Raw genomic sequence first — 25,634 nt, 5'->3', positions numbered from 1 at the left:
TATAATTAAAATTATGTAAGAACTTATTTGTCTTCACTTACTTAAAGATAATTTGTTAATGTCTTTAAAAAGTATTTTTAAAGAAAAACGAATATTTTATAAAAATTAAAAAATTGTTTTATAATATTTTTATTAAAAAATTTGGATAGAAACACTCATATCAAGTCCAATGAGCATGTATAATTGATATATTTTTAATTTGTTTTTAAATATATTTGAAAAATAAATTGTATATTTAATGCTTTTTAAATTATATTTTATATTTTTATAATTAATTTTTAAATAATTCTTAAAAAACAAGTAAAAATAATTGAAATGTGTTATATCATGTTTTTTTATGTCTTTAAGAGTGAAAAATAAGGATTTATTTAGTAATTATTTCTAAAAACAGTTATAAAAAATTATTTTAAAAAAATTGTTATCTAATATTTTATAAAACAAAAGTTTATTTTTAATATTTTAAACATATTTTTTTAAAAAAAATTTGTATTTAATATTTTATTTTTAATCATTTTATATATTTATGTAATTATTTTTTTAAAATATTTTTTAGAAAATAAATAAAACATGTTATTTAAAATAATTTATTTTTTATTTTTAGAAATAAAAAACAAAAAATATATTTTTATTTGGGAAATTTATGCTTTGAATCCAATTGAGCAAAAAAATTGGTTTTTAAGTCCATAAAACCTACCCATTTAAGCTGAAAATCCAACGAAAGTATGAAAATTAATAAGAAGAATATGAACTTCAATATTTCCTGAAATGTCATTCGTTGAATATGAAAAAAAAAAAAGAAGCATAAAATCCTTACTGAAAATCATATTAGAAACTTAAAAAATAAAAATAAAAAATGAAAATAGAACTCACCAAAATAAAAATTGAAAAACAATTTTTTTTTTAATAAAAGTAGTAAAAAAATAGAATAAAATTGAAAAGGAATATATATATATATATATATATATATATATATATATATATATATATATTGAGTTTTTCTTTTAATAAATTATTTTTTTAAATAATTTTTTTTTTTAGAATTTGAAATTACATTTTTTTAAATAAATTTGAACTTTTTTTTCTCTTAATTTTTTATAATTAATTTAAAATATTTTTTAGGATAAAACGGGGATAATTTTTTTAAAAATAAATTGTAATGCTTTTCTAAATAACTTTGAGAGTTTTCTTTTAAAACATAAATTATTTTGTTTTGTACAAATATTTTCTAATTCAAATAGAAATTAGTTTTTATAAAAAAAAACAAAATTTAAAAGATATTTTATAAATAACATTTTTTTCTATTTAATCAAATAAAAAATTATGATATTTTCCAAATCATTGCCACATATACAACCAGCTAACTTAAAAAAATATATATATATATGACGTGTCATCTTTATTTTTATCCCTTAACATTTCATATCCTTCAGGGACTAATGAAGATTAATTTCAAGCCCAATTGCGTCCAAAGAACAATTTTCCTTATTTCTTTTTTTTGTTTTGGAAACAGAGTTATCGAAAACTTGGACGAAACAGTTCAACTTGTTTTCACGGTCAAAACTGTTCTCGAAACCGTTACGGGAGTAAATTTTAAAAAATAAAAGCAAATAGGTTAAATATGTCAATTGTGCGCGTACAAACAACCTAAACTCGCCTGCCACTTCCGCCAACAAACCCTCCCGCCAAATATCTCACACGCGCCAGCAGGAAAAGCGAGTACAAAACCCAAATTTTCACCCGCGCAGTCACTCGCGATTTTAAAATTATGTCTGGATATTATGCCACGTGGAGGATAATAATTAAAAATATATATGTAATCAGGTGGGTAGTTTCCTTCTTTTTCCTTCTCAGCCATGATGAATTGAAATCAATACAAACTTTGGGCACTGAAAAAATTGAGAGAAGGAGAAAGTTTTTTTTGAATTATGATGATATGAGTTTTTTTTGCCCTTTCTTTTTTCCGGTGAGTGTGGGAATGGGGCCCACAGTCTGGGATGGACACGTGCATGTGTCCATCTTGATGACGTGGCAGTATTATACACGTCAGACTTTGATGTACCATCACTCCGTTTGACCACTCGTCACCGACAAACTTTGTCCAACTGTCACTGTTACGCTAGCATTCTCACTGTTTCCCCACCAGCACCAGCACCAGCACCACGCTTTCCATTTTTTTAATAATAATAATAATAATAATTTTTGTTGGGTATTTTATTTGGGAGGAACTATCTTGCGCCGGCTAGAGGCTAACGTGCACATGGGGGCTAGATTAGGGAAAGGCAAGAACACCACACGTGCACTAACACGCGCAGGCAATTATTGGAGGGGAGGTGGGGCTGAGTAGTTGGATTTTAACGCTGGAGGTGAGGGTGTGGGGGGAGTGCGCAGGATTAGGTGGGTCAGTGCTCAGGATAGTGGGGGATTAAGGTCTCATTTGGTTTGGGCTGCATGTTACTTTTGATGGAGAATTTGGAATCGAGATTTTGAAAAGATATCCTTGTTTTACATAATCAAAGCAAGATATGTCCAAATATTTATACGACAAATCACATTTTAATATTTTATATTTCTTTAAATTTAAAAATCTTTCATCTAAAAGTGTGATTTATAATTATAATTAGATAATAATACAAAAATTAAACCAAAAAAAAATATCTAACGTGCAATAATATTTTTCTAAATTTTAAAAAATTACGTCAACAAAAGCTTTAAAAAAAAAAAATCACTTCTCAAATATGGAAATTAACTTTCACACTCCAACTACAAAGAGTCTTTGACTTTGAAAAATTCAATTCAAACATTAGGAAACATTTAATGGGGAGGGATGGGCATTAGATGGGGGTGGGGGGTGCGTAGGGTAAGGTGGGGGGAGGGGCAGGATAAGGAAGGGTAACGCGATATATGATATTGGGGTGCGGGGTGGGGGTGGGACTCGCTCTCTTTTTGGTCTTTGTTGTATGGGAGAAAAACCCTCCCACAAGTACAAAAGAGAGATGAGATGGATGAGAATGAAAATCAATGCCCACACGAGAGAGATGACATTACACTCTCTTTCTCTCTCTCCATGGCCCTACCCCAAATTATTATCATATGAATACGAGTCCCCCAAATTATTATCATATCACCCTCACTCTTGGGGGACCCACCTTTCATTTGGGTTTTTGGGTCTCCCTCCACCCTTCTTTTCTTTGCCCAACAAAAATAAAAAAATCTAATAATAATAAAAAAATAACAAAATAAGGCTACAAGCCCATACCCTTTTGCAGCTAGGGTTTTTCTTTGACAAAAAAGGCTTTGGTGGGATCACTTCATAATGGGAGACTTTAAGATTTTATTAGTATACATTATCTACTTTTAAAAACCCTACAATAATAATAATAAATTACAAATCATTATTAAAATAAAATAAATAAATAATAAAAAACCAAAACCTCACCACTAGCCTTGCCTTTTGTAGAACTCGATTTCTTCTTTTCTTTTTGTTTTTTTTTAAAAGCAAAAAAAAAAAAAAAAAGAGATGGGTTTTGTGTGGTGGTGGAATCACTTCATTATTTGAGTCATTAAGCTCTAGCTTTGATTAGAGTACAATATCTAAGTTTAAATTAGATGATAATATTTATTGGAAAAAGGTTTGTTTCTTGTGGCAAAACTTACTTTTTGGATCTCTTGCTTTTAAGACTCATATGAAACTTTATTTAAGCTTTTAAAGATAACTTGCCTTCCTTCCAAAGGTTTTGTTTTTCTAGTAAAGCCTAATTTATGTCTTAATATTTATATTCATTTTTTTAAACACTCGGGACAAATCATTGCATTTTGTCGAAGCTTTGAGGAGAGCAGATATTTCAAAAAAATACTTTAGTATAAAAGAATAAAAGTATGTTGGATAATAATTTTTGGAAATGTTTTAATTTTTTTAATATTTAAAAAATAAAAATTTGTAAGTATTAAAAGAATTGAAATTGTTTTTTTAAAATTATCGTCAAATAGATATTAAATGTGATAAAATAGTAATTAAATTTAAATTTAATAATTTTTTTAAATATTTATGAAAATTTTTAATTTTTAAAAATTATAAATAGTTTTTATTTTATGATTTTTTGTTCTAATCTTTCGTGTTACATCAAATGAAAGAGTTAGGGCATAAAGACATTTCTTAAACGCAAAGAAGTTTGAATTATGAAGAGTCAAGAAAGAGCTGTTTGATTATAATGTTTGCCAAGAAATTCAAAAACGGAGAAAATTTGAATTCTAACTTCTAAAGGTTTTGAGAAAGCAAGTCCAAATTTTCTCATTCAGTCCACTACACACTAAAGTAAATGAAAATTTATCACGTTTTCATATATATATATATATATATATATATATATATATATATATATATAAATAAATAAAAGGAGAGACCACTCTATAATGAGGACGACCTCTTTAAATTAAAGAGGACCAATTGGACCACTGTCACAGTGGCCTTAGGTTTCCGTCACTTTCAACTTATTAAGATTTTCTACTCTTTTTTACCGTCAACGATCCTATTGTCTTGAACACGAAGATAGAAAGTTGGGATGAGGACGTTCGGGGAAGTATTTTCGAAAATGATTTTTAAAAAATTGTTTTGTAAAATGAAAATCATTTTTGGTATTTAAAAAGTTGTTAACGTGCTTTCTATCTTTTAAAAATAATTATTATCTAGTGTTTAATATTTGTATAATTATTATTATTTTTCTAAAATAATTCTTTAAAAATAAATGAAAATAATTTAAAATATTATTTTAAAACATTATATTTTTTATTTTTAAAATTAGAAAAAATTAGTAATTTTTATATAAGATAAAACAATTTTTTTAAAGATATATATGCTAAATACAAATTTTTTTTTTTGTACAAAAAGTGTTATATAAAAGCATCTTATTTTTGAAATTTGAAAACAACAAATATATCAAACAAAATCTATAAGTTATCAATTGCACAGATATAAGAAAATATGACTTATTTTGATTAAACGGTCAATTTTGATGGGGCGCCAAGAATTTTAATTCTTGAATTAAAGATAAAAAGAGAAAGCTATGTCGATTGAGAGTCAGAAAATTTAAAAGAGTCAGTCCAAAACAATAATCCGATTAAAATGTAAAAATTAAAATTTCAATAATAATAATAATAAAAAAAAGGATAAAGAGAATTCCGCCGAAATATTAGGCAAGAAAGGGGAGGTCGCAGTTGGGAACAAAACAGGATGGGGCCCAGAAGCAGCTGTATTTCAAGTTTTGAACCAACCTTCTTCCGGTATTTCAGAAACTGAATCCTCATCCTTATTTCTTCTTCATCATCTTTTGGGATTTTTATTTTTTTTAAAAAAAGAAAGAAAAATTTTTGGAATTGTATGCTGAGATTGTTGGAACCTTTCCACAAGCTTCAAACAACATTAAAAGGGGTGATGCTTACACATGAAATAGTTTGAGACTCTGGAAGAATAGAAGTTGGTAAACAACTTAAGCAGCCTTATTGTTTGTCGTCTTATTTCTTTTCCATTTGGTGGGTGGTGATCGCCGCCATGCCAGTCACGGTGGCCTACAGGGATCCTAAAAACTAACCCAAAATGGGAAAAATCCTAAATCCTAAACTAAAAATCTCATACTCTAATCCACATTATTCATTTTAAACCTTAAACCCTAAACCTTCGTTAATTTGGTTTTCAATTTATGAACAAACAGAAGATGTAACAAGTAGGGTAAGGATAACCCTAAATCGTAAACCCTAAATTATTTTCTCCTGGGCACAGAGTTTAATAAATTTATGAATACCACAAATAAATAGAGCCAAGAATTTTTTATTTTTTTTGGGGATTTTAATGATTAGCTTATTCATAAGATGCCAAAGGTTGAGTTGAATTCAAAAGTAGCGGGCTATCTACCTTTTCCCAGAAAGCCCATGTTGCATTGTTAACCAATGGACATGTGCGTAAAAGAATCAAATTCTTATAAGAGTGAATTTTGACTTCCATGAAAATGGATTTTTGATTCCTATTCTCATTCCTAATTGTAACCCAAACCTAATCATGAACAAGAACTGGAATGGAAATCTCATTCCCGGTCCACCCTGATGGTCTAGGCAATCAAGATCTGCTGCTTGTCACTTGTTACTAGTAAATAATGAAGTTTAACTCGAAAAATGATTGCAAAAGAAGCATGATTGAGGATCAAAAGAAGAAAATTACATGACAACTCCAAGACAGAAGAAGTTTGGTTGGTTTTGCTATTTGCTAGTGGAGGGTGTTTACACAAATAATTAAGCATCCCCAAACAAAGGCTATAAATGCAGATAGTTCAAAACACATGAAATAGATTTTTCCAATCCGGAAGGAGGCCCACCAACCAGAGACAACTTAACTGAAGACCACGTGCACGTGGGCAGTAGGTATCGAATACCATTAATGTCTGTATTAACCCTGAATTCACTGTTTCGCATGAATGCATCATTCCCCATGTCTCAAAATGAGGGTATCGAGTAATGGTCTGGCTTGGCTTTCCTAGAGTGTGCAATGGCTGTGTCGATATGTGCAGATCTAACCCCATTGGGACCACAACAAGTGGTAAAATACAAGATGCCTCCACCGCCAGTGTCTCATTTTCAGGGTTTCCTCCTATGGGTACTGGGTGGATCTATCTACCGCATATACTTGGCATTTACTATGCTATTTTCGGGTTTTGGCCTAAATGATCCTTCACTTGGCTCTATATAGGGGGTATGAAGGTTCTGGAAAGACCCAGAGGCATCTAAGCATATTGAGTTGTTTAAGTGCTGCACAGTTGCTTAGGAAACACCTTAATCCATGACCATCAGTCATCGTACCGAAGCTTGAAGTTTGTGAAAGTTGTGAAAGCTAAGTTGCATGTAAGGATCCACCTAAGATGTGTGGTTATGGGGTAGGATTCCTAGTTGTTATATTTGTGGGCACAAAGGATGTGCCTGGGTCCAAATGCAGCCTTTTGTAGCAAAGTATATCCACGAGAAGTTTCAAAAGAGAATACAAGAACAAGAAAAAGAGAGACTGGTAAGGAACAAAAGGCTTGAAACCGTGTAAGGAAATAAATTACTATTGATGGTTATCATGGAATATATATTTCACCCTATTCAACAGTGTTCTTTCTCTTGAGTAGATTCAAGGACAAGAAAAAGAAGAATTATGACAAAAATTTATAAGAAATGAGTGATCTGACCTTCTGAGGTGTAAAGGAACTTCTAAAACCAGCTGATGTATGATTTTTGGTCATTTTTTTCCTCTACACCTTCCCATCTATCTCGGTGGACTCTGATAAGCCATCAGTTTTTTGTGATTTGTTGATTGGGAGAGCAGGACTACGCCGTTCCTTTCCTCCAGGCTTAGATGAAGCATTGCCGTACCAGATCATTCCCACAACTGCTATGATCATACCTAGAACGACATGTAGATTGAGACCTTCTTTTCCAAAGAAGAGGAATCCTAAGATCAGGACGAGAATCGTCTTCATGTGCCCAATCACTTGGAAGGACACTGCAGTGAATCTTCCAATACAGATGAATTGGCTGAGGTTGGTTCCTACCGCAATTGTGCATGACAGAATGATGAACATCTGCAGCGAACAAAGTGGGGCAAATCATCAGCAGCATTCCTAAATGATACGATACGAGCAGGATGCAAAAACATGCATGAATATGAGAAAAATGAATATATAACCTGGGTTAATATTCCGTAGAACTATCCTACCATGAGTCCTACCCTCAAAAACTAGCAGCAAACAGAGAAATCTGACTTCATGTACTGCTGCTCTTCCCACAGGCACCAATTAACCAGAGGATCTATGGTAGGCCAGTCTCATTTTCCTCCAAGTCGAAGAATTCATGTGCATTTTGTTGTAAGAAACATGGGCATTCTAGTACATTGTTGTAATCAAAGACTCACCAGTGAAACAATACACATGGGTATCATGCACACACCGCCTATTCATGGAAGCACATACTTGCAATGTGGTGTTATCTTCAAAATATTTATCCACCATAACCAGGCTATTATTACATTTCAGCACAACATTCTTGCTATCCTACAGCAACCAACTGGTTGCTTGTGAGCATCTAAATACATTAATTTAAACCTAAACTGCCTTCAAGCAATAGAACAACACGGAAATGAGGAGACAAAACTAAATTTGAGTTTTTTTTCTAAGAAAAGCTGTAGAAAATGATTCTAAATAGAGTTCATAATGTTCATTACAAAAATATTCATGTGCCTAGTCCAACTGATGGGGAGGCTTTGTTTAAGATGACAAACTCTAAAAACTGATAAATATAAAAAATCATACAGAAAAAATATTATGTATAGACTTTACATGCCTCACATGTGTAGGATTGTATATGATATGACAGCCAAGTCTATCTTATGAACCAGATCATGATATGTACAATGGCAATACAAATGAGGGAACATACAACCATGAGATATGCTTTACAACCAGAAGCTTGAACAAATAAACACAAGAAACTATGCATTAAAGCATATGGATGCATATATAAAAAACACAAAAATAGAAAATTAGGCAGTAGAATAAGAATAAGGGTCCTAATTGTGCAAGCTAAACTTTTCCCATGTGACACATGCATGCAAAGCAAACAAGTTAGGCTTCATAGATGATCAACTCGTGCGCATGCCACCTTGATGCAATACTTACCACAGATATTAAACTGTATTGGTAGTTGTCAACTCTCTTATTTGTCAACCAATAGTCCAGAAAGGGTCCTAATAACAGCAGAGATGCAGCCTGCACTGGAGCAGTATGCCCCAATAGGTTGAACGAGCCTAAGGAATACTTCCGTTGAAGAAAATGCACATACTGCAGACATAATCAGTAACAGAATTGAGTCAGTCAAAACTAGTCATTTACATGTTAATCGGATAGTAATCTATAACTTAAACTAGTGACAGGGGTATGGCAGCCTCATATGGGATAAGAGAGGCGGTGTTATCCAAATTTTCTTTAAGGCAGCTGGCTTTGGGTTAGCCATATAAGCAATATTCCGGCTTTGCTGAAGTCCCTGAAAATGGAAAGAGTCACCTCTTATCTTACTGTGGAGGAGAGTTCTGTGACATTTCTTTCTTAGGTGGCTCACAGTCAGAGAGGGTCATGGATATACCCCACTGATATCCTTGCACATTTCAGTTTCTAATGGACCTTTATCTTTATTTATTAATCTTTCTACCATTTGGTAGAAGTGCAAATACAAGTATGGGTTCTTATAAACACTAGATTTAAGTGCATAGAGAACAGAAAAGATTAGGAATGGCAAAATCATGTGTTTGGGATGAATCAAGATGACCCAAAATCTTCCTGGTTTTGGTTATACCTTTTTTAACACAAAACTAACGTGATTACATATGCACCCAGACATACTAATTGGAGGAGAACCTGGGAAAGGCTTCTCAGTTAGTTGATCAAATAGGTAAGCTTGTTACATAAGTCTATATTCAGCCCATACTATACGTGTGTAGACCTGGAAAGGCAAGGGATTAAAACCTAATACCCAATCCAATCTGATTATATGAAGTTCAAACTCAGCCCATCATAAGCAAGGCAAGACATCTATCTTGATTAACTTGCCCAGTGGCCAGCCCTATCTACGATCATAGGGTCATTGAAGGATGACTTACATACTGCTGCAGAGCTGTGCTCCAAACTGCAACAAAAGCAGCAATGAAACCCTTGGCATTGACACTCACATCAGTAACAGTACAGACTGCAACACCAAGGAGAACTAATGATATGCTAAGCTTGGTGTCCCTTGAGTACCGCATCTTGTCCAACACAACTTCGAGAACACATGAGACTGGGATCATACTCAGCTTCGCAATCTGACATCAAAGTTTGAAGAGAAAGAACATAACTTGTAACTTTGAAAAAAAATATGAGAGCAAAAGGAGAACAAAAAGTCAGCAGTTCCCAAAACTGACCTGATAGAATCCCACAGAGTTCCACATTAAACTCACGTTCATTCCAACGATTGACAAATTTGCAAACAAAACAAATCTCAGAAGCTCAGATACTGGTAGATGGGAGCCCTGGATGTATCCCAGCCACCTAAGAACAGTAGTCATCAAGGTTGTTGTGGCAAAATGCAGACCAGTTAACGTAGTCGCTGTAGGATAACAAGATAATTGGACACAATCTTAGTATATATAAGCTCACAGAGAAGCTACTCCTAAGGCAGATAAATGTGTGAACACAAAATTTCCAATGTCTACTTCCAACAGCACAACAATGGATAAAGAAGGAAAAATTCTGGAGTCAATCTTATAATGATGATAATTCAAATATTTGATTGCCTCTCAAGGTCAAATTTAATAACCAACACAAGGACCTGAGAAGGCAAGATACAAGAGTATTAATAAATAGAAAAGAAAGAGTTTAGACAATATACAGCCCCATAATTCACTGTGTACTTTCCACCCAGTTAAAAGTTCTTTGGTTACTCTCTTTTCACTTTCAAGAAGGGAAAAAAAAAGAAATAGAAAAAGGCTTGCAACCAACTCAATCCCAAGGAATATACATCTCTAGAGCAAATTGAAGAAATCCAGAAATAACTAAGGAATACCAGATTGCAAGGGAGCACAGTGAATGAGAAGTCAATGGACTGACTCAACCCTAGACCCCAAGGGCAACCTAACTCAACACCAAGGAATGAACATCTCTAGGGAAATCCCACCAACATACAGAAATAATGAAGGCATCAAATGATCCACCATGAGAATACTAACAAGGACTACATTTCCAAATGAGTTAGCAGCCACAGACCAGAAACTAGACAGGAGTTTAATGATTATCATTAAACATGACTTCACCAAATGGAAGGGCATCAGTAATTTCATCTACATGTCTTGCAGATTCCAAGCACAAGTGGGAATTCAACTGCGTCAGAGGCGAGATAATCATCAACCACCATAGAACTCCAATTGTCCACCAAATTAGCAATCCAATTGGCCGCCAAATATGCAATCCAAGAGCTCTGACAAAGTGGCTGATCATTGTGACAAAGTTCCTTATAGAACCCCACCCTAGACCTAAACTCCACCAGAAAACCAATATTCTACCTTTTGGAAACACTGACCAGTAATTAATTCTTTTACTTGAGTAAAAGTCATGCACCAATGAGTGCAAACGCAACCCATGTACACCTACAATATACAGGGATCACCAAGAAAAGGAGGGGAAAAAAAAGAAAGAAAGAAAATGAAGCAGCTAAGCTCCACTGCTACAATCTTAAACCATCTAGAAAAATTGAGAGCTATTGCTTTTCCTACAAACTTGGACCCTGAGAGCAAGCCTGCAAGATTCATATAAATAGATGCTTAAATATTAAATAAAGTCATCTCTTTCCCATTAAAAAGTTCAGCAATTTCTCTCCTTCTAGATCATTCACAATAAACCAAAAGGAGAAGCCTTCTAAATTTTGTGATTCCTCTTCTTCACAATATGAAAGGGGCTAATACTGTCTTAGGCCAACCCCACTACACCCACCAAAAGGAAAAGAAATGATCATATTTCAGCTACAACACTGCAATGCATAATGAAGGGTTTGCCCAAGAATTTCAGTCAGATCACAACAGAAAGGCCAAAAAGAACATAAGCATCCTTTAGTTTCAAAAACATGGCCCTAATATAGTTAAATTTTTTTGATAAGTAATATGGTTAAATGATAAAGGACTTGAATTAAGAACCCAAGACTTGAGTACCCAACCCCAAAGAGCTAACATTGAGGCTTTGTTGAGCTGAATTGAGTTTTATGTTATGTTCTAGATGATCTTTATTCCTTTACTGTTATGCCTCATTCTTCTTTAATTTAACAGATTTTGAATTTTTTTTTTTAGAATTCTCACAATATTTAATAATGGCTAATAAGCAAGTTAAACAAAAGGGGTACATTCTTAGACTTAATCTCATGTTGGGATAATAATAAAACAATGATTGGAATTTTAAGTGTGATAGGCAAGAAGATTTCCTTGGAACCATCAAGAAGAAACTATATAAAGTCAAAGAGGAAATCAAGAAGAAGATGAATATCAAAGAGAAGGTTTATCAAGATTAATCTTTAGGATTTTTATTGTAAGATTGTGGGTGTGCTAAATTAAGATAGCATGCATACTTCACTAAAGCGCATAACACTCCAAAACTCATACAATTTATCTCAAACTTGTATTAAATCTTTTCAAAAGTTGGATGAAGTATTTTTCATATGAAAACCACCTTTGATTTATGTATTTTATGTTTAAAAAGTTTTCAAAAAGGTATCGAATAGAGCATTTTCAAGTACAAGTCCTTAATTTTGCAAAATGAGCTCAATTGGAGGCGAAGGGTCCTTGGGAGATCAATCGAAAGGTAGACCACAAGTGCTCCCATGGAGTGCTTCCCAAGTTGGTTCATGGCAGTGAATTGTGGAGAACTTTTCAGTCTAATCAGGCGGTTGACCAGTTGTGTAGTTATGTCTCCAATGGTCATCACAGTACATTAATTGCACAACGACTAGCTAGGTTGTTGATCGGATCAATAGGTAGTTACCCTTAACAACTAATTTCCCTCCAATTCCTATATAAAGGTTCCTTAACTCTCAATAATCTTCTAATGACCCAACATTAGTTATCATTTATTGTGAGAGTGTTTTTTAGTGCACCTTGATTCATAAGCTAACATATTCATTTAATGCACCTCACCTAGTTTCATTTGTATTCCTTGAGTCAAAATTCTAAACTAGGAACTTGATTCAACAAATTTAGTCATTATATACTTGTGAGGAAAGAATTTACGTGTGATGTATCACTTGAAGGGTTGTTTAAGAGTGAGGCATCTCTTAAAGAACTATTAAAGGTCCCTTTAAACCAAGAATCTAAGTGTAAAGTTTGAAGGCTTGGTTTGGAAATCTTGGTATAGTGGAACCTCGAACTTTGGGATCAAAGTGAGAAGAGAGTTAACATAGGTCGGGACTAGTGGAACCACAATAAATCAAAGTTTGTATTTCTCTTCCCTTCTCTTTTTACATTTTGTTGTCTTATTATTACTTATTATTGCTTAGATTTGTCTCTTTCATTCATATTGTTAAAATTCATAAAAATTGACCATCACCTAATTCACTCCCCACTACCCCCTTGGGTACCTTAGGTTGGATTAACATAAACCTAACAGATTTCATGACATAAAAAGGGTTAAAAACGAAAGTATTTTGTTTCAAATTGTTTTCAATTTAATCATTCACTAAAAAAATCATGTCTTCCAAATATATTGATAATATATTTTCAAGTTGTAGTCATACTAAACTAAACTAAACTACATTCAAAGTGGCTCAGTTTATACTAAGTTATATTAATATCACCTAATGGAGTCCCTTTATTAACTCTAATCTCCATATTTTACAATTGCATTTCAACCAAAATATTTTGATTAGGTGACAGCTTTAAATGTTTAATATAACTAGGATGGAATATACCATATTCCAAACTAACTTTTAGTTTAAATTACTGTTTAGGAAGTAGGCAACCCAACCTTGCTTAATCTCCTTGCTTGATCTCGAACATCAAGCCAACAAATACTTTTCCCTTTGGTTTTGTTTGCTTGTTTTCTGCTTTAACTTTGCTGAAAGTTATACAAAAGGATGGATTGTCTGAATGATTCTAGTAGAAACCAATCTTCTTATTCCATTACCTAGGTCCCAAACTTGGGTTGAAAGAATTTAATTTGTTTACCTTTATCCTTTAAAAATTAAAAACAAAAAACAAAAATAGAAGGAAAAGTTGAGGGCAAGAAAATCCTCTCTCCATATTAGGATTCATATTTTTTTTCTTCATTGTCAGTGGTCACATACAACAACCATTTAAAAATGAAACCCTACAATCTAGCACAAACAGCACTGATGGAATCTTTTCCAGGAAATGTAGATATCACAGTACTTCTCACATCATTATTAGAGCAGTGTCCCTTTTCTTCAACGATAAGAGGTTGAGAAGAAAATTCCCAGAAAAAGAAAAGAGAAAAGTGAAGAGAAGAGAGCTTATGCATTATATCCCCTTAATCTTCAATGTTAAGCCACTGTGTTGACCTATCAAATCCATCAATGTTTTTAATAGGAATAACTAGCATTGCCTATCAAAAGAAAAAAGATAAGAATGACTATCATTATTTAATTGACCTGACAGGATTACAGATACATGCAAGCCAAACAGCTCCAGAAGTTTTCTCATTCTTCACCCCAAACCCCTCAAAATCCCAACACCACCCCACACACCCCTCCCTCCTTCTCCTTCTTAACATTATTACCAAGAATGCATATAGTTCAATTGCATGACAATATAAATGTTATTAAAATCACAGAAATGCATAGGACACAATGCATTTAGAACTATCGTATGAGTAATATAAAGGCTGATAAATTGATTAAAGCGTGTGGGTTGATAGTCATGAGGGACATACCAAAACTGAATCCATATGTAGCCATTAAGGCTTTGTTGACCATAATGATTCCAACCGAAGTGACAACATTGAACATCCATGCGGCAGCATCAACAGTTGCCTTCTTATCAGCCTTGTTTGCTGGAGACATATTCATCTGTTGCTTTCAATTGAACACCAGTTTCTACTGCCCAGTCTTCACAAAAGCATGTACCATGCCTGGATGTCAAAAGCCTATAGTTTAATCAGGCGAGGAAATAAACTTTCTGGAAATACACAAATTCACACCTTTTGTAGGGCAAGGAAACCAAAAATGAACACAACTTTTTCAATTAATAAAATAAGCAATGTTAACAAGAGCACTGGTGGGAGTTCACATACCAGAAAATTTCAAAGATAATTCAAAGCAAATGCATATTGGTAGGAGTTAGATCCAAGGAAATCTCAAAGAGATTCAGATATGCTCTGGGAAAACAAAATACCACAGCAAACCTCTTAAAAACACTCTCGATCCTGTACCCAACATATATGCACAAACACATGCATTTTGTATACACCATGTATACTTCAGTGGCCCTTTTGTTAAGCACTTTTAATACATTGAATATTTACCTATCAAAAAAAAAAAAAAAACACAAATACATGCACCTATAGAAAGGATCCCACTGACACATGCACAGAAATGCTCTCCAAAAGCCCATGCCATAAGCATCATCTTATTTATCATACTTGCAAAATATGATACACAGCAGGATACATTTTTTACATATAAGACAATACGTGTCACATGTATGTGTTGCATCCTAAAGTGTGTGTGTGTGCGTCTATAAATGATACATGATGCATTTCACACACATGAGGCATGATATAAAGAACAACAACATTTGACTATGTCATTTTTTTTCCTTTTTATTATTAAAAAGATTGACATATTATGGTTTAAAAGGTAGTCTAAGATCAAAATGGATAAAAAATGAAAAAGTAAGAGAGAAAATTGTTTCAATGAAAAAACATCGTACATGTGTTGTTTAAGGCATACATGGAAGATAAAAGCTTAAATATAACTAATACTATGACAAATATCCGATTGGTGTTATCAGAATAAAAGATATATACTTTGGGTGGTCCAAATATTAACCTTGAAGTAGATGATGAATAAGAATGATAGATCTTGCTGAATATGTAGCTAATATTTTTTTAGTTTTTCTCCCTTTAGGTGGCAATAAAGATGGATTTGAAGCACATGAAAACACATATGTCAATAGGTCCTAAAATATATAGTTATATTCATAAATAAAGATAATTTAGTTTTGATAATATTGGTTTGGGCCCTGTTGGAACTTAAGATTTATGGAATTTTAATATTTATCAGCAACCTAATTGGAACTTGGAATTTATTTAACTCTAAAATTTTAGAAAGTTTATTTTGAGGATTTTATGATAAATGATGAAACTACGGATTAAAACGTCATATTTTCTGTAAATGTTTAAAGTATTATATTAATGAAGGCCTGCATTTACCACTTTTAGCTTTATAATCCCTTCTTAATTAGGTATATACTACTTTATATTTCATTCTTGTGAGTATATACTCATTTCCATACATGCGCCTTTTTTATTTAACACCCTATAAGTAAAAAAAATGTATAATACATAATACCAAAAAGAATAGGAAATTATTATCTAGCAAGGTTTAGAAGTTGACAACTACACCCTTTTATAATTCAACCACTGATCATGGGCCTCCCAATATCATCTTCCATAAAATACTATTCCCCTTGACAAATATCTAGAGGAACTTCCTCTGAGCATCTAGTTCACCATCACAGTGGTTACAATGCTCACCCACCATGCTCCAAGAATTCATGTACCTTCCATTCAACTACTTACCAAACAAAATTGGCAAATTACATGTACATGCCTAGACTAGTTTCTAAAAATTGTCAATTGTGCACTCATAGAATGTGAGATTATGCTTTTCCACAGAATTTCAAACTTCCACTGAAACTCACTTCAATACCTCCAAGCATCCAGATATAATTTCAAAGCGTAAGTTATTCATACCATGGTATTGCTTTTCCTCTTTTAGTGCTTGTGGGGGTAGAATTTTGTTGAGAAGCAGTTATGTTGTATAAGTTTAGAATTAAAGCACTTGTAAACTCAAACAAAAATATAGATTGCACCAAGAAAATTCCTCAATAGTTTTGTCTGTTGGAGATCCTAAAACAACATCAAACATCAAATCAGCCAATTCAACAACCCAAGAAAATTCCTTCCCCACAGTTAAGATTTTGAATCTTAGTTTAACAACAGGATTCAACTAAGCAAAAAAAGTTCAATTAAGCTCGATTGGATGCAGGTTTCTCCTTTTACTACTTCCCAAGCAATCAAACACCTACTGTTCAAATTCTGATCTCCCTTCACTCAGCATTTTTTCAGCAACCAAACGGCACATTTATGCACGCAAAAAGTTCACGGTCAGATACGAACAAAAAGAACTCCAAAATTCAAGCGAAACTACACTACTGTCAATCAGATCCAACCGCTCTAACAAACCTCTACCGCATAATTCCAATCCGAAATAAAAGAACTCCACACTTCAATCCAAAAAGAAAAATAAGCACAAACACTCACAATTCAGCAGATCCAGAACTAAAAACACACACATAAACAGACAGACAAACAAACAAACAAACCACCGTTTCTTTCTCGGGAAAAAAAAATGCCGAGAAAAAAAATAGATTTTCCGTCAAACCAAACAAACTAACAGCTTAAGAGACTTATACCTCAGAAACGAAGTGATCGGCACACGGGAGGAGGATGTCGTGCCGAGAAAAAAAAAACCAAAGCCTCGGGAGTGACCCTATGGGATATGCGAGGCTTGCAGGGAAACGAATTGCAGTTATGGAAATTTGAAGGTAATAATTTTCTCCCTTTAAAGGGAGGTGGGACTGAAACAAGAAAATTAAAATTTTCTTTAGAAAAAAAAAAAGAAAAAAGAAAAAAAAGTCAAGATAATTTGATTTGATTTCAGTTTTATTAATTTGGAAAAATTCTTTGAATTCCTCCATTGAACACATGGCATGTTAGTATTCGTCCAATAATATTCAAAAATCAAAATAATTTGATTTGATTTTCAGTCTTATTAATAAAGGAAAAAAAATTTGGTGTCATTCTCCCGATTTGTACAGTTGGTGTGTTTTTATTGGGCCAATAATATTCAACTAACTTGGGTTTTGGAGGCCTCATGGATGTCATTTTCTTTCATTAATTTAAAATTTATGATTCGTCCTTCACTTTGCTCTCATTTTTCTTGTTCTGTCCGATGTCGTTCTTGTGATTATTAAAAAAAGTAGAATTTCAATTTATTGTTTGATTTGTGAATTGAAATTCTACTTTTTAATAATAGACCCTAAATTTTAAGCCATGTCCACCTTATGATGCCATATAAAAAAATACCGATTAAATATCATCACGTACATAAAATACGTTTATATTTTTGCATTTGAATCACGTTTAGAGCCTGTGTAATAGTGATTTTATAAAATATTTTTAATACTTTAAAATTTTTATTATTAAAAAATTAAAAATATTAAAAAAAAAACTTTCTAAAATCACTCCCAAACCCATTCTTAGAGTATATTTGACAACATTCTTACTTAAAAGTGTTTTTTCTAAAAGTATTTTTAAGAAAATCATCTATCAAATGTTTTTTCATAAAACAGGGTTTAGGGTGATTTTTTAATATTACTAATAAATTTTTTAGAATTTTAAAAGTGTTTCCTAAAATTTATCAAACACCTCATTTTTTTTCAAAAATACTTTTTAAGATAAAAGCACTTCTTAAAATCATTATCAAACATAATTTAAAATATATTTAATAGTATTTTTACTCGAAAAACTTATAGTATAATTTGAACACCTAATTTTTTTTAAAATCGCTTTTAAAACTAAAAATGCTTTATAAAATTGTTAACAAACGGACTCTTATTTGCATTTAAATTTTATTTCGTTGTATCTTTGTTCTTTAGTCATATATATTAAAATTTGAGATTCAAAATTTCAAATCCATATGTTAAAACTTAAAAAAAAAAAAAAAAAAAAAAGAGTTAATCAACTTCTTTATGGTTGTGTCTTTTTTTTTTTTTTTTATCCTATAATTTAATTATCAACTTCACAAAGGTTATGAGGTGTGTTTCCATGGTTTTCATGGTGGTGATATGCTATATGAAATCCTAACTCATGAAATGATATAATTAGGTGTGGCAAAATTTAAGGTAGTATTGTTTTGTCCATCTTAAAAGGGTCTTTTAATATATATATATATATATATATATATATATATATATATATATATATATATATATATATATATATATATATATAATTAGTTTATCTAAAATTTTAATTTAAATAATTTAAATTGTCTTGAAATGTTTCTCCAATTAATTTTGCACAAAATATTCCATGTGATTTTTTTATGCACAACCTATATTAATAAAAATCTATTAAAAATTTAAGGAATTTATTATTTAATTAAAAATTTTAATTATATTAATAATATTCAAATTTTAATTTATCTATTATTTATTTATGTTTGAACATCAACTTTGTTTTTAATTTTAGATGAAGTTATGTGATAGATAATAATGGAACACAAAAAGAGTTAGGTAACAAAACATAAGACAAAAAATAAGGAAAAATAAATGTAGAAACTCTTTGGTTATGTTTGGTTTATGGGAAATTTGGGAAAAATATGAAAGAAGGAAATTAGATCCATTAAAATTTATTTTATAATTAAATTAATTAAAAATTGATTCTCAAAGCACTAATTTTTTTTTCACAAATGAATTTTCTTTTAAATGCCAAACTAGGCCAAAATGAGATTATTTATTTATTTATTTATTATTATTATTATTATTATTTTGTTGTGGTTGACCATATTATAAAAAGGGTTTAATGCATTGTTACTTTTTTTTTCATCACATTTAATTTCCCTAATTATATGTCATGGGGTGATTGTCTATTAAAAAGTTGTTAATGTACATTATTATCTATTTGAAATGATTTTATATGTATTTGTATAGTTTATTAAATAAAATATTTACAAAAAATGGTGTTTATAAAAACATTTTCAAAATTATAGCAATTTAAAAAAGTATTTTCAAAATTTTTGACAATTTAGGGAGTAAGGGGAGATGGTTGATGTCATAAAATAGTTGGAAAATTTATAATAAGAATGAATTCTTATCCTTATATTGTATCATTTTGGTGGAGTAACCAACAGAATAAAAAAAATTAAAATAAATAATTATTGTATACTAAAAATTTTATTTTATTTTATTTTATTTTCGGGATATTTAACTCCATGACTTATTACTTAAAGTCATTTTTTATTTTAAGTTATGATATTAAGTTATTTTAATAAATATATTTATTAATTTAAATTAAGTTATTAAATCCTTTTAATTCATTAAATTAATTTACTAATTTTTATTATTTAATAAAGAAAGAAATATAGTCTAAATATATATTTTATTTATTTTTAACAAATATGTTTTGTCTCGAAAGCTAAATCATAATTATTCCTTAAAAAAATGGAAAAATAAAAAATAAAAAATAAAAACTAGAAAGAGAGGAAGGAGTTAGAGAAAAGGGAGGGAGGTTAGTTCTTCTCGCGGCCAGGGCAAATATCTTCAAACACCGTCAGTCTCCTCCTCCTCGGTTTCATCGGACGATTGAGAAAGCGGTTATTAAAAGCGTTCACCTCTTCCCTTGATGGCGGCTTGTCTGTTGATGAAGAACCTGGCAACTTAACCTCAATGCCGTCGTCCAGAGGCGACCAGTCAGCGGCAGTGGCGGCGGTCGTGGTGGTTTGAGATGTGGAAGCGGAGGATGTTTGGTGGGTTGGTGGCGGGGAAGCAGACGGAAGCTGGTGAGAGAAGCGGCATCTTGTGCTGTATGGGCATGAGCCGGTGGCAGCAAATTGTTTGCAAATCTTTTCCTGGACAAAAATATTTACAAAATATTTAATAAATTATTTTTTATTAATTAACTACAAAATATTTACCTCTGGTTTGTTCCTCATTGAATCACGAACTAGACGGGCAATCTGCATGGAAGTAAGAATTTACATCTTATAAATAATCATCATTCTATCATTTTTGGAAAATAAACAATTAGGAAAAAAAATATTAAAAATAATGATTTTCATGAAAATTACTAAAAAAAAATATTTAACAACCGTTTTTTTTTTCACAAAAAAAAAATATAAAACTCAAGAAAACACGTTTAATAACGAAAAACTCTGTTTTCTATTATTAAAAAAAAATTAAATATGAAAATTATTTTTAAAAATATTAAAAACAAATTATTTCATGTTTTCAAATAGACATTTACTCTATGTAGTAAGAGTTTTTAAAAAAATTATTTTTTAAAATAGTTCTCAAACTAACCTTTAAATTTTATATAGAAAAATTAAAATAAATTTGATATAAAATTAATTTACTAATTTTAAATCTATTATTTATTTATTTATTATTTTATTTTTTCCTCCTATTCTATTTTCCTTCAAAATTTCAAAACATATTAACAAAAAAGAGATATCTTAAAATTTAGAAAATTGCATACCAGTGTTTGACATTTTATCTAGAATATGCTATAGAAAGCAAGAAATTTAATTTGGTAAAAAAAAAAGGAAGAAGAAGAAGAAGGAAAGTAATAAAAAAAAGTCAAAATATTTTATTTAGTAAAAGATGGAAAATTTAGATAAAGTATTTTCCTCGAAATTTTCGTGATTGCTAACCTCAATACAATGAATTTAAGGAAAATCAAAGGTTTTGAAAGAAAATAATAATTCCTACTAAAAATTAACTTGTTGTAATTACTGATCCTAAAATTAAGGAAACTATTTAAAATTTAAAATCAACTTGGCAAACTTATTCTTATAAAAACTAGTTATGGCGTGAAATTTAAGTCTTATTTAGAAAATTGTTTTTGAAAATAGTTATGAAAAATAATTTCTCATTTTACTTCATTTTTAATTATTATCCATATTTAAATAATTATTTTTTAAAATAACCCTAACAACCCAAAGAAAAGTGAGAAAACAACTTAAAAATCTAAAAACACCTTTTTTTTTTTTTTTTTTTTTCTTTTTGGGAAAATCATCTAACCATACACCAATTACAAAAAATATGAGATTTTGGAACTTTACTTTTTTCTTTTTAATTTTAGTGTAAAATTCCAATAGTGCTTTCAAATTTGTTCCACAATTACCCTCAAAAGTAAAAGACAAAGTACAGACCAATTTAATGTTATTTGTTAACAAGTACATGAGTCATTTAATTTTATTATTTTCTCACATTAATATATCTCCCTTACCACTTATCACGTTTCCACCTTTTTCTTTTTTTCTTTTTTTTTTCCTTTCCTATCACCATAATCCATTGTCACCTATTATAGTTATTATTATTATTTTTCTTTTTTGTCTTTATATTCTTTTTAATATGCTCGTGCATTTTTAATAAAACTTCTTTAATGTAAATTTATTTTTACTCTCTAATTTGTCTATATTTATTGATTTTAATTATTTTTTTGACATATTAAACTTAAAATGATAATATATAATAAATAATCAATATAACAAATTATATATATATATATATATATAATGTACAAAAATGAAAATATTAAATTTTATAAATTAAGGTTTAAATTTAAAAACTCCATTTTATTATTTAGAAGTTTATGATATAAGATTTTTTATATTAAAACTAAACAAAAGATTTATTTATTTTGTAAATTCTATCACAGTAAAAATATCATCGTAATACTATTTTATTATTTACATTATTTTTATTTTTATTTTTATTTTAAATTTCTCATATCAAAATCACAATAAGTGACGGTACTTTTATCATTTTTCTTATGATTTTAAATTGATTGTGGATCTAACTTTTTTTTTTGTTAAAATCTTTAATTTTTAATTAAAATAAAATATAAAAAATATATTTTTTTCATAAAAAATTGTATTTAACCTTTTATATTAATTTAATAAAAAATAGGTACATCCTTAAAAAAATAGGTAAATTAATGCTTAAGAGAATCGAAAACACTATCATACTTATCATGGTGTATATATTCCTTTAAGACCCTTGATAAGTAATTGGAGGTCTTTGCCCACCTCAAAAAGAACTTTGGGATCCTAGGTATATCCATTCTTAGAGGAACCAAGACCCCTATTTTCATTTTCATGGTTCATATATTCCTTTGGGGCCCCTTGAGAAGGAATTAGAGATTATTCCCCACCTTAAAACGGATATTGGAACCCAAGGTACATCCTAAAGACAATTTGGTGTATCATTTATAAAATTTGGTACATATTTCATAAAATTTGGCACATCCTTAAAAAAATTTTGTACATCCAATCCATGAGCTACCAGGACCTCTATATTATTACCCATGGTTTGTTTATTTCTTTAAGGATCTTTAGGAAGTAATTAAAGGTTGTTCCCTACTCAGAAACGAACTTTGGAACCTTAGGTACATCCTTAAGGAAATTTAGTACATCGTTAAAAAATTTTGGTACATCCAATCCTCCGGCTATCGAGACCCCTATCTATCTTCCCATGGTCCATATTATCATTTGACGACCCTTAGGTAGTGATTGAAGGTCATTCCCCACATCAGAACAAACTTTGGCACTCTTGGTACATTCTTTACAAAATTTGGTACATCCTTAAAAATATTTGGTACATATTTGAGTTATTGAAACCTCTATCTTATTACCCATGGTTCGTTTATTCCTTTAGGGATCTTTGGGAAGTGATTAGAGATCGTTCCTTACTCCGAAATGAACTTTGGAACACTTATCTCCATTTTCATAGTTCATTTCTTCCTTTGGAGACCCTCAGGAAGTTATTTAAGGTCGTTCCCCACCTCATAAAGGACTTTGGCAACATTAGTACATCATTTACAAAATTTGGTACATCTTTCACAAAATTTAATACATTATGAAGGATGTACCAAATTTTGTGAATGATGTACCAAGGGTTCCAAAGTGCATTTCGAGGTAGGGATCAACCCCCAATCACTTCCTTACAGGTTCCAAAATGAAATCATGTGTCATCCATGTTCAAATAGGGGTCCCGGAAGCGATAGGATTGGATGTACCAAATTTAATAAATGATGTACTAAATTTTAGGAAGGATGTACCAAGGGTTCCAAGGTGGGGATTGGCCCCCAATAACTTTCTTATGAGTTTCTAAATGAAATTATGGACCATCCATGTTTAGATGGGGGTCCCGGAAGTGATAGGATCAGATATACCAAATTTAATGAAGGATGTACCAAATTTTGTGAAGGATGTACCAAGGGTTCCAAAGTGCGTTTTAAGGTGAGGATCAACCCCCAATCATTTCTTTATGCATTTCTAAATGAAATTATGGACCATCCATGTTTAGATGTGGGTCTCGGAAATGATAGGATCGGATGTACCAAATTTAATGAAGGATGTACCAAATTTTGTGAAGGATGTGCCAAGGTTGTGCTCTTTATTAGTGCACATAGCTTACCAATATAATGGTTTTAGCAATAGGCATGCCTCTAAAATCAAGGGTGTGCTCCTAGTTTGCATACTACATATAGTATACTAAAATAATGTTATCATACCCATGGGCATGCCTATGCAACGAAGGGTGCACTCTTACTTTGCCTTCTGCATGTAGCATAGTAATATGATGTCATTCAACCATAGGCATGCCTTTGAAATGGAAGGTGCACCCCTAGATTGCCTTCTGCACATAACATATCAAACTAATGTTATTGTATAAAAAAATTCCATTTATTCTAAGGATAAGGTGTAAATGTTCGAATGCTTTCCCAATGTGTTAATGGGTCAACCTTCCTTTTACCGACTCCTCACATAACACGAAGTCAATCCCCACCTCAAGGATTTGGCACATCCTTCACAAAATTTGATACATCCTTCATTAAATTTAGTACATCCGATCTTATCACTTCTAAGACCCCCATCTAAACATGAATGGTCCATAATTTCATTTAGAAACCTATAAGAAAGTGATTGGGGGCCGATCCCCACCTCGAAACACACTTTAGAACCTTTGGTACATCCTTTACAAAATTTGATACATCCTTCATTAAATTTGGTACATTCTTCATTAAATTTGGTACATCCGATCCTAAAGCTTTCGGGGCCCCCATCTGAATATGGGTGGTTCATAATTTCATTTTGGAACCCATAAGGAAGTGTTAAGGGGTTGATCCCCACCTCGTAACGCACTTTGGAACCCTTGGTACATACTTCACAAAAATTTGGTACGTTTGATCCTATCACTTCCGGGACCCCCATCTGAACATGGATGGTCCATAATTAAATTTAGAAACCCATAACAAAGTAATTGGAGGTCAATCCCCACCTTAGAACGCACTTTGAAACCCTTGGTATATCCTTCACAATTTTGTACATTCTTCATTAAATTTGGTACATCCCATCCTAACGCTTCCGAGACCCCCATCTGAACATGAATGGTCCATAATTTCATTTAGAAACCCACAAGAAAGTGATTAGGGGCCGATCCCTACCTCGAAACGCACTTTGGAACCCTTGGTACATCATTCCCAAAATTTGGTACATTCGATCCTATTAGTTATGGGATCCTCATTTGAACATGGATGGTTCATGATTTCATTTTGGAACCCATAAGAAATTGATTGGGAGTCGATCCCCACCTTGGAACACACTTTGGAACCCTTGGTACATCCTTCCCAAATTTTGGTACATCATTCGTTAAATTTGGTACATCCAATCCTATCTCTTCTAGGACCCCCATCTAAACATGAATGATTCATAATTTCATTTAGAAACCCATAAGAAAGTGATTGGGGGTCGATCCCCACCTTAAAACGCAATTTGGAACCCTTGGTACATCATTCACAAAATTTGGTACATTCTTCGTTAAATTTGATACATTCGATCCTATCGCTTCTTGGACCCCCATCTGAACATGAATGATCCATAATTTCATTTAGAAACCCATAAGAAAGTGATTGGGGGCCGATTCCCACATCAGAACACGCTTTGGAACCCTTGGTACATCCTTCCCAAAATTTGGTACATCCGATCCTATTGCTTATGGGACCCCCATTTGAACATGG

The 25,634-nt window shown here is 31.5% G+C and overlaps 2 protein-coding genes across 3 annotated transcripts; both read right to left on the bottom strand.

The window, feature by feature from the left end:
- Positions 1-7,050: 7,050 nt before the first annotated feature.
- Positions 7,051-17,374, bottom strand: LOC117917242 (UDP-rhamnose/UDP-galactose transporter 6). 2 transcript variants are annotated; one of them, XM_034833450.1, is made up of 6 exons: positions 17,243-17,374; positions 14,478-14,690; positions 9,974-10,158; positions 9,674-9,874; positions 8,697-8,858; positions 7,051-7,604 (listed from the first exon to the last, which is right to left on the bottom strand). In XM_034833450.1, exons 2-6 carry the CDS (start codon positions 14,611-14,613, stop codon positions 7,275-7,277), a joined length of 1,014 nt encoding a protein of 337 aa, XP_034689341.1. In that variant the 5' UTR covers positions 14,614-14,690; positions 17,243-17,374; the 3' UTR covers positions 7,051-7,274. The 2 variants fall into 2 exon arrangements, with proteins under 2 accessions (XP_034689341.1, XP_034689342.1); XM_034833451.1 differs by having other exon boundaries at positions 14,478-14,675; positions 17,243-17,373.
- A 2,747-nt stretch (positions 17,375-20,121) lies between these two features.
- LOC117919360 lies at positions 20,122-20,574 on the bottom strand. Its single transcript, XM_034836540.1, has 2 exons — positions 20,527-20,574; positions 20,122-20,460 (listed from the first exon to the last, which is right to left on the bottom strand). Exons 1-2 carry the CDS (start codon positions 20,572-20,574, stop codon positions 20,122-20,124), a joined length of 387 nt encoding a protein of 128 aa, XP_034692431.1.
- Between the last annotated feature and the right edge of the window lie 5,060 nt (positions 20,575-25,634).

This window comes from Vitis riparia, chromosome 7, assembly GCF_004353265.1.
Source record: "Vitis riparia cultivar Riparia Gloire de Montpellier isolate 1030 chromosome 7, EGFV_Vit.rip_1.0, whole genome shotgun sequence".
Classification (NCBI taxonomy): domain Eukaryota; kingdom Viridiplantae; phylum Streptophyta; class Magnoliopsida; order Vitales; family Vitaceae; genus Vitis; species Vitis riparia.
This window is presented reverse-complemented; position numbering and strand designations above follow the sequence as displayed.

Coding starts and splice junctions, on each gene's coding strand:
- LOC117919360 (XM_034836540.1), bottom strand. CDS start 20,574: ATGCAGATTGCCCGTCTAGTTCGTGATTCAATGAGGAACAAACCAGAG. Junction 20,461..20,526: donor CAATGAGGAACAAACCAGAG/GTAAATATTTTG, acceptor ATTTTTGTCCAG/GAAAAGATTTGCAAACAATT.
- LOC117917242 (XM_034833450.1), bottom strand. CDS start 14,613: ATGAATATGTCTCCAGCAAACAAGGCTGATAAGAAGGCAACTGTTGAT. Junction 9,875..9,973: donor ACTCTGTGGGATTCTATCAG/GTCAGTTTTGGG, acceptor CTTTGATGTCAG/ATTGCGAAGCTGAGTATGAT. Junction 7,605..8,696: donor AATACAGTTTAATATCTGTG/GTAAGTATTGCA, acceptor TGTTCGCTGCAG/ATGTTCATCATTCTGTCATG.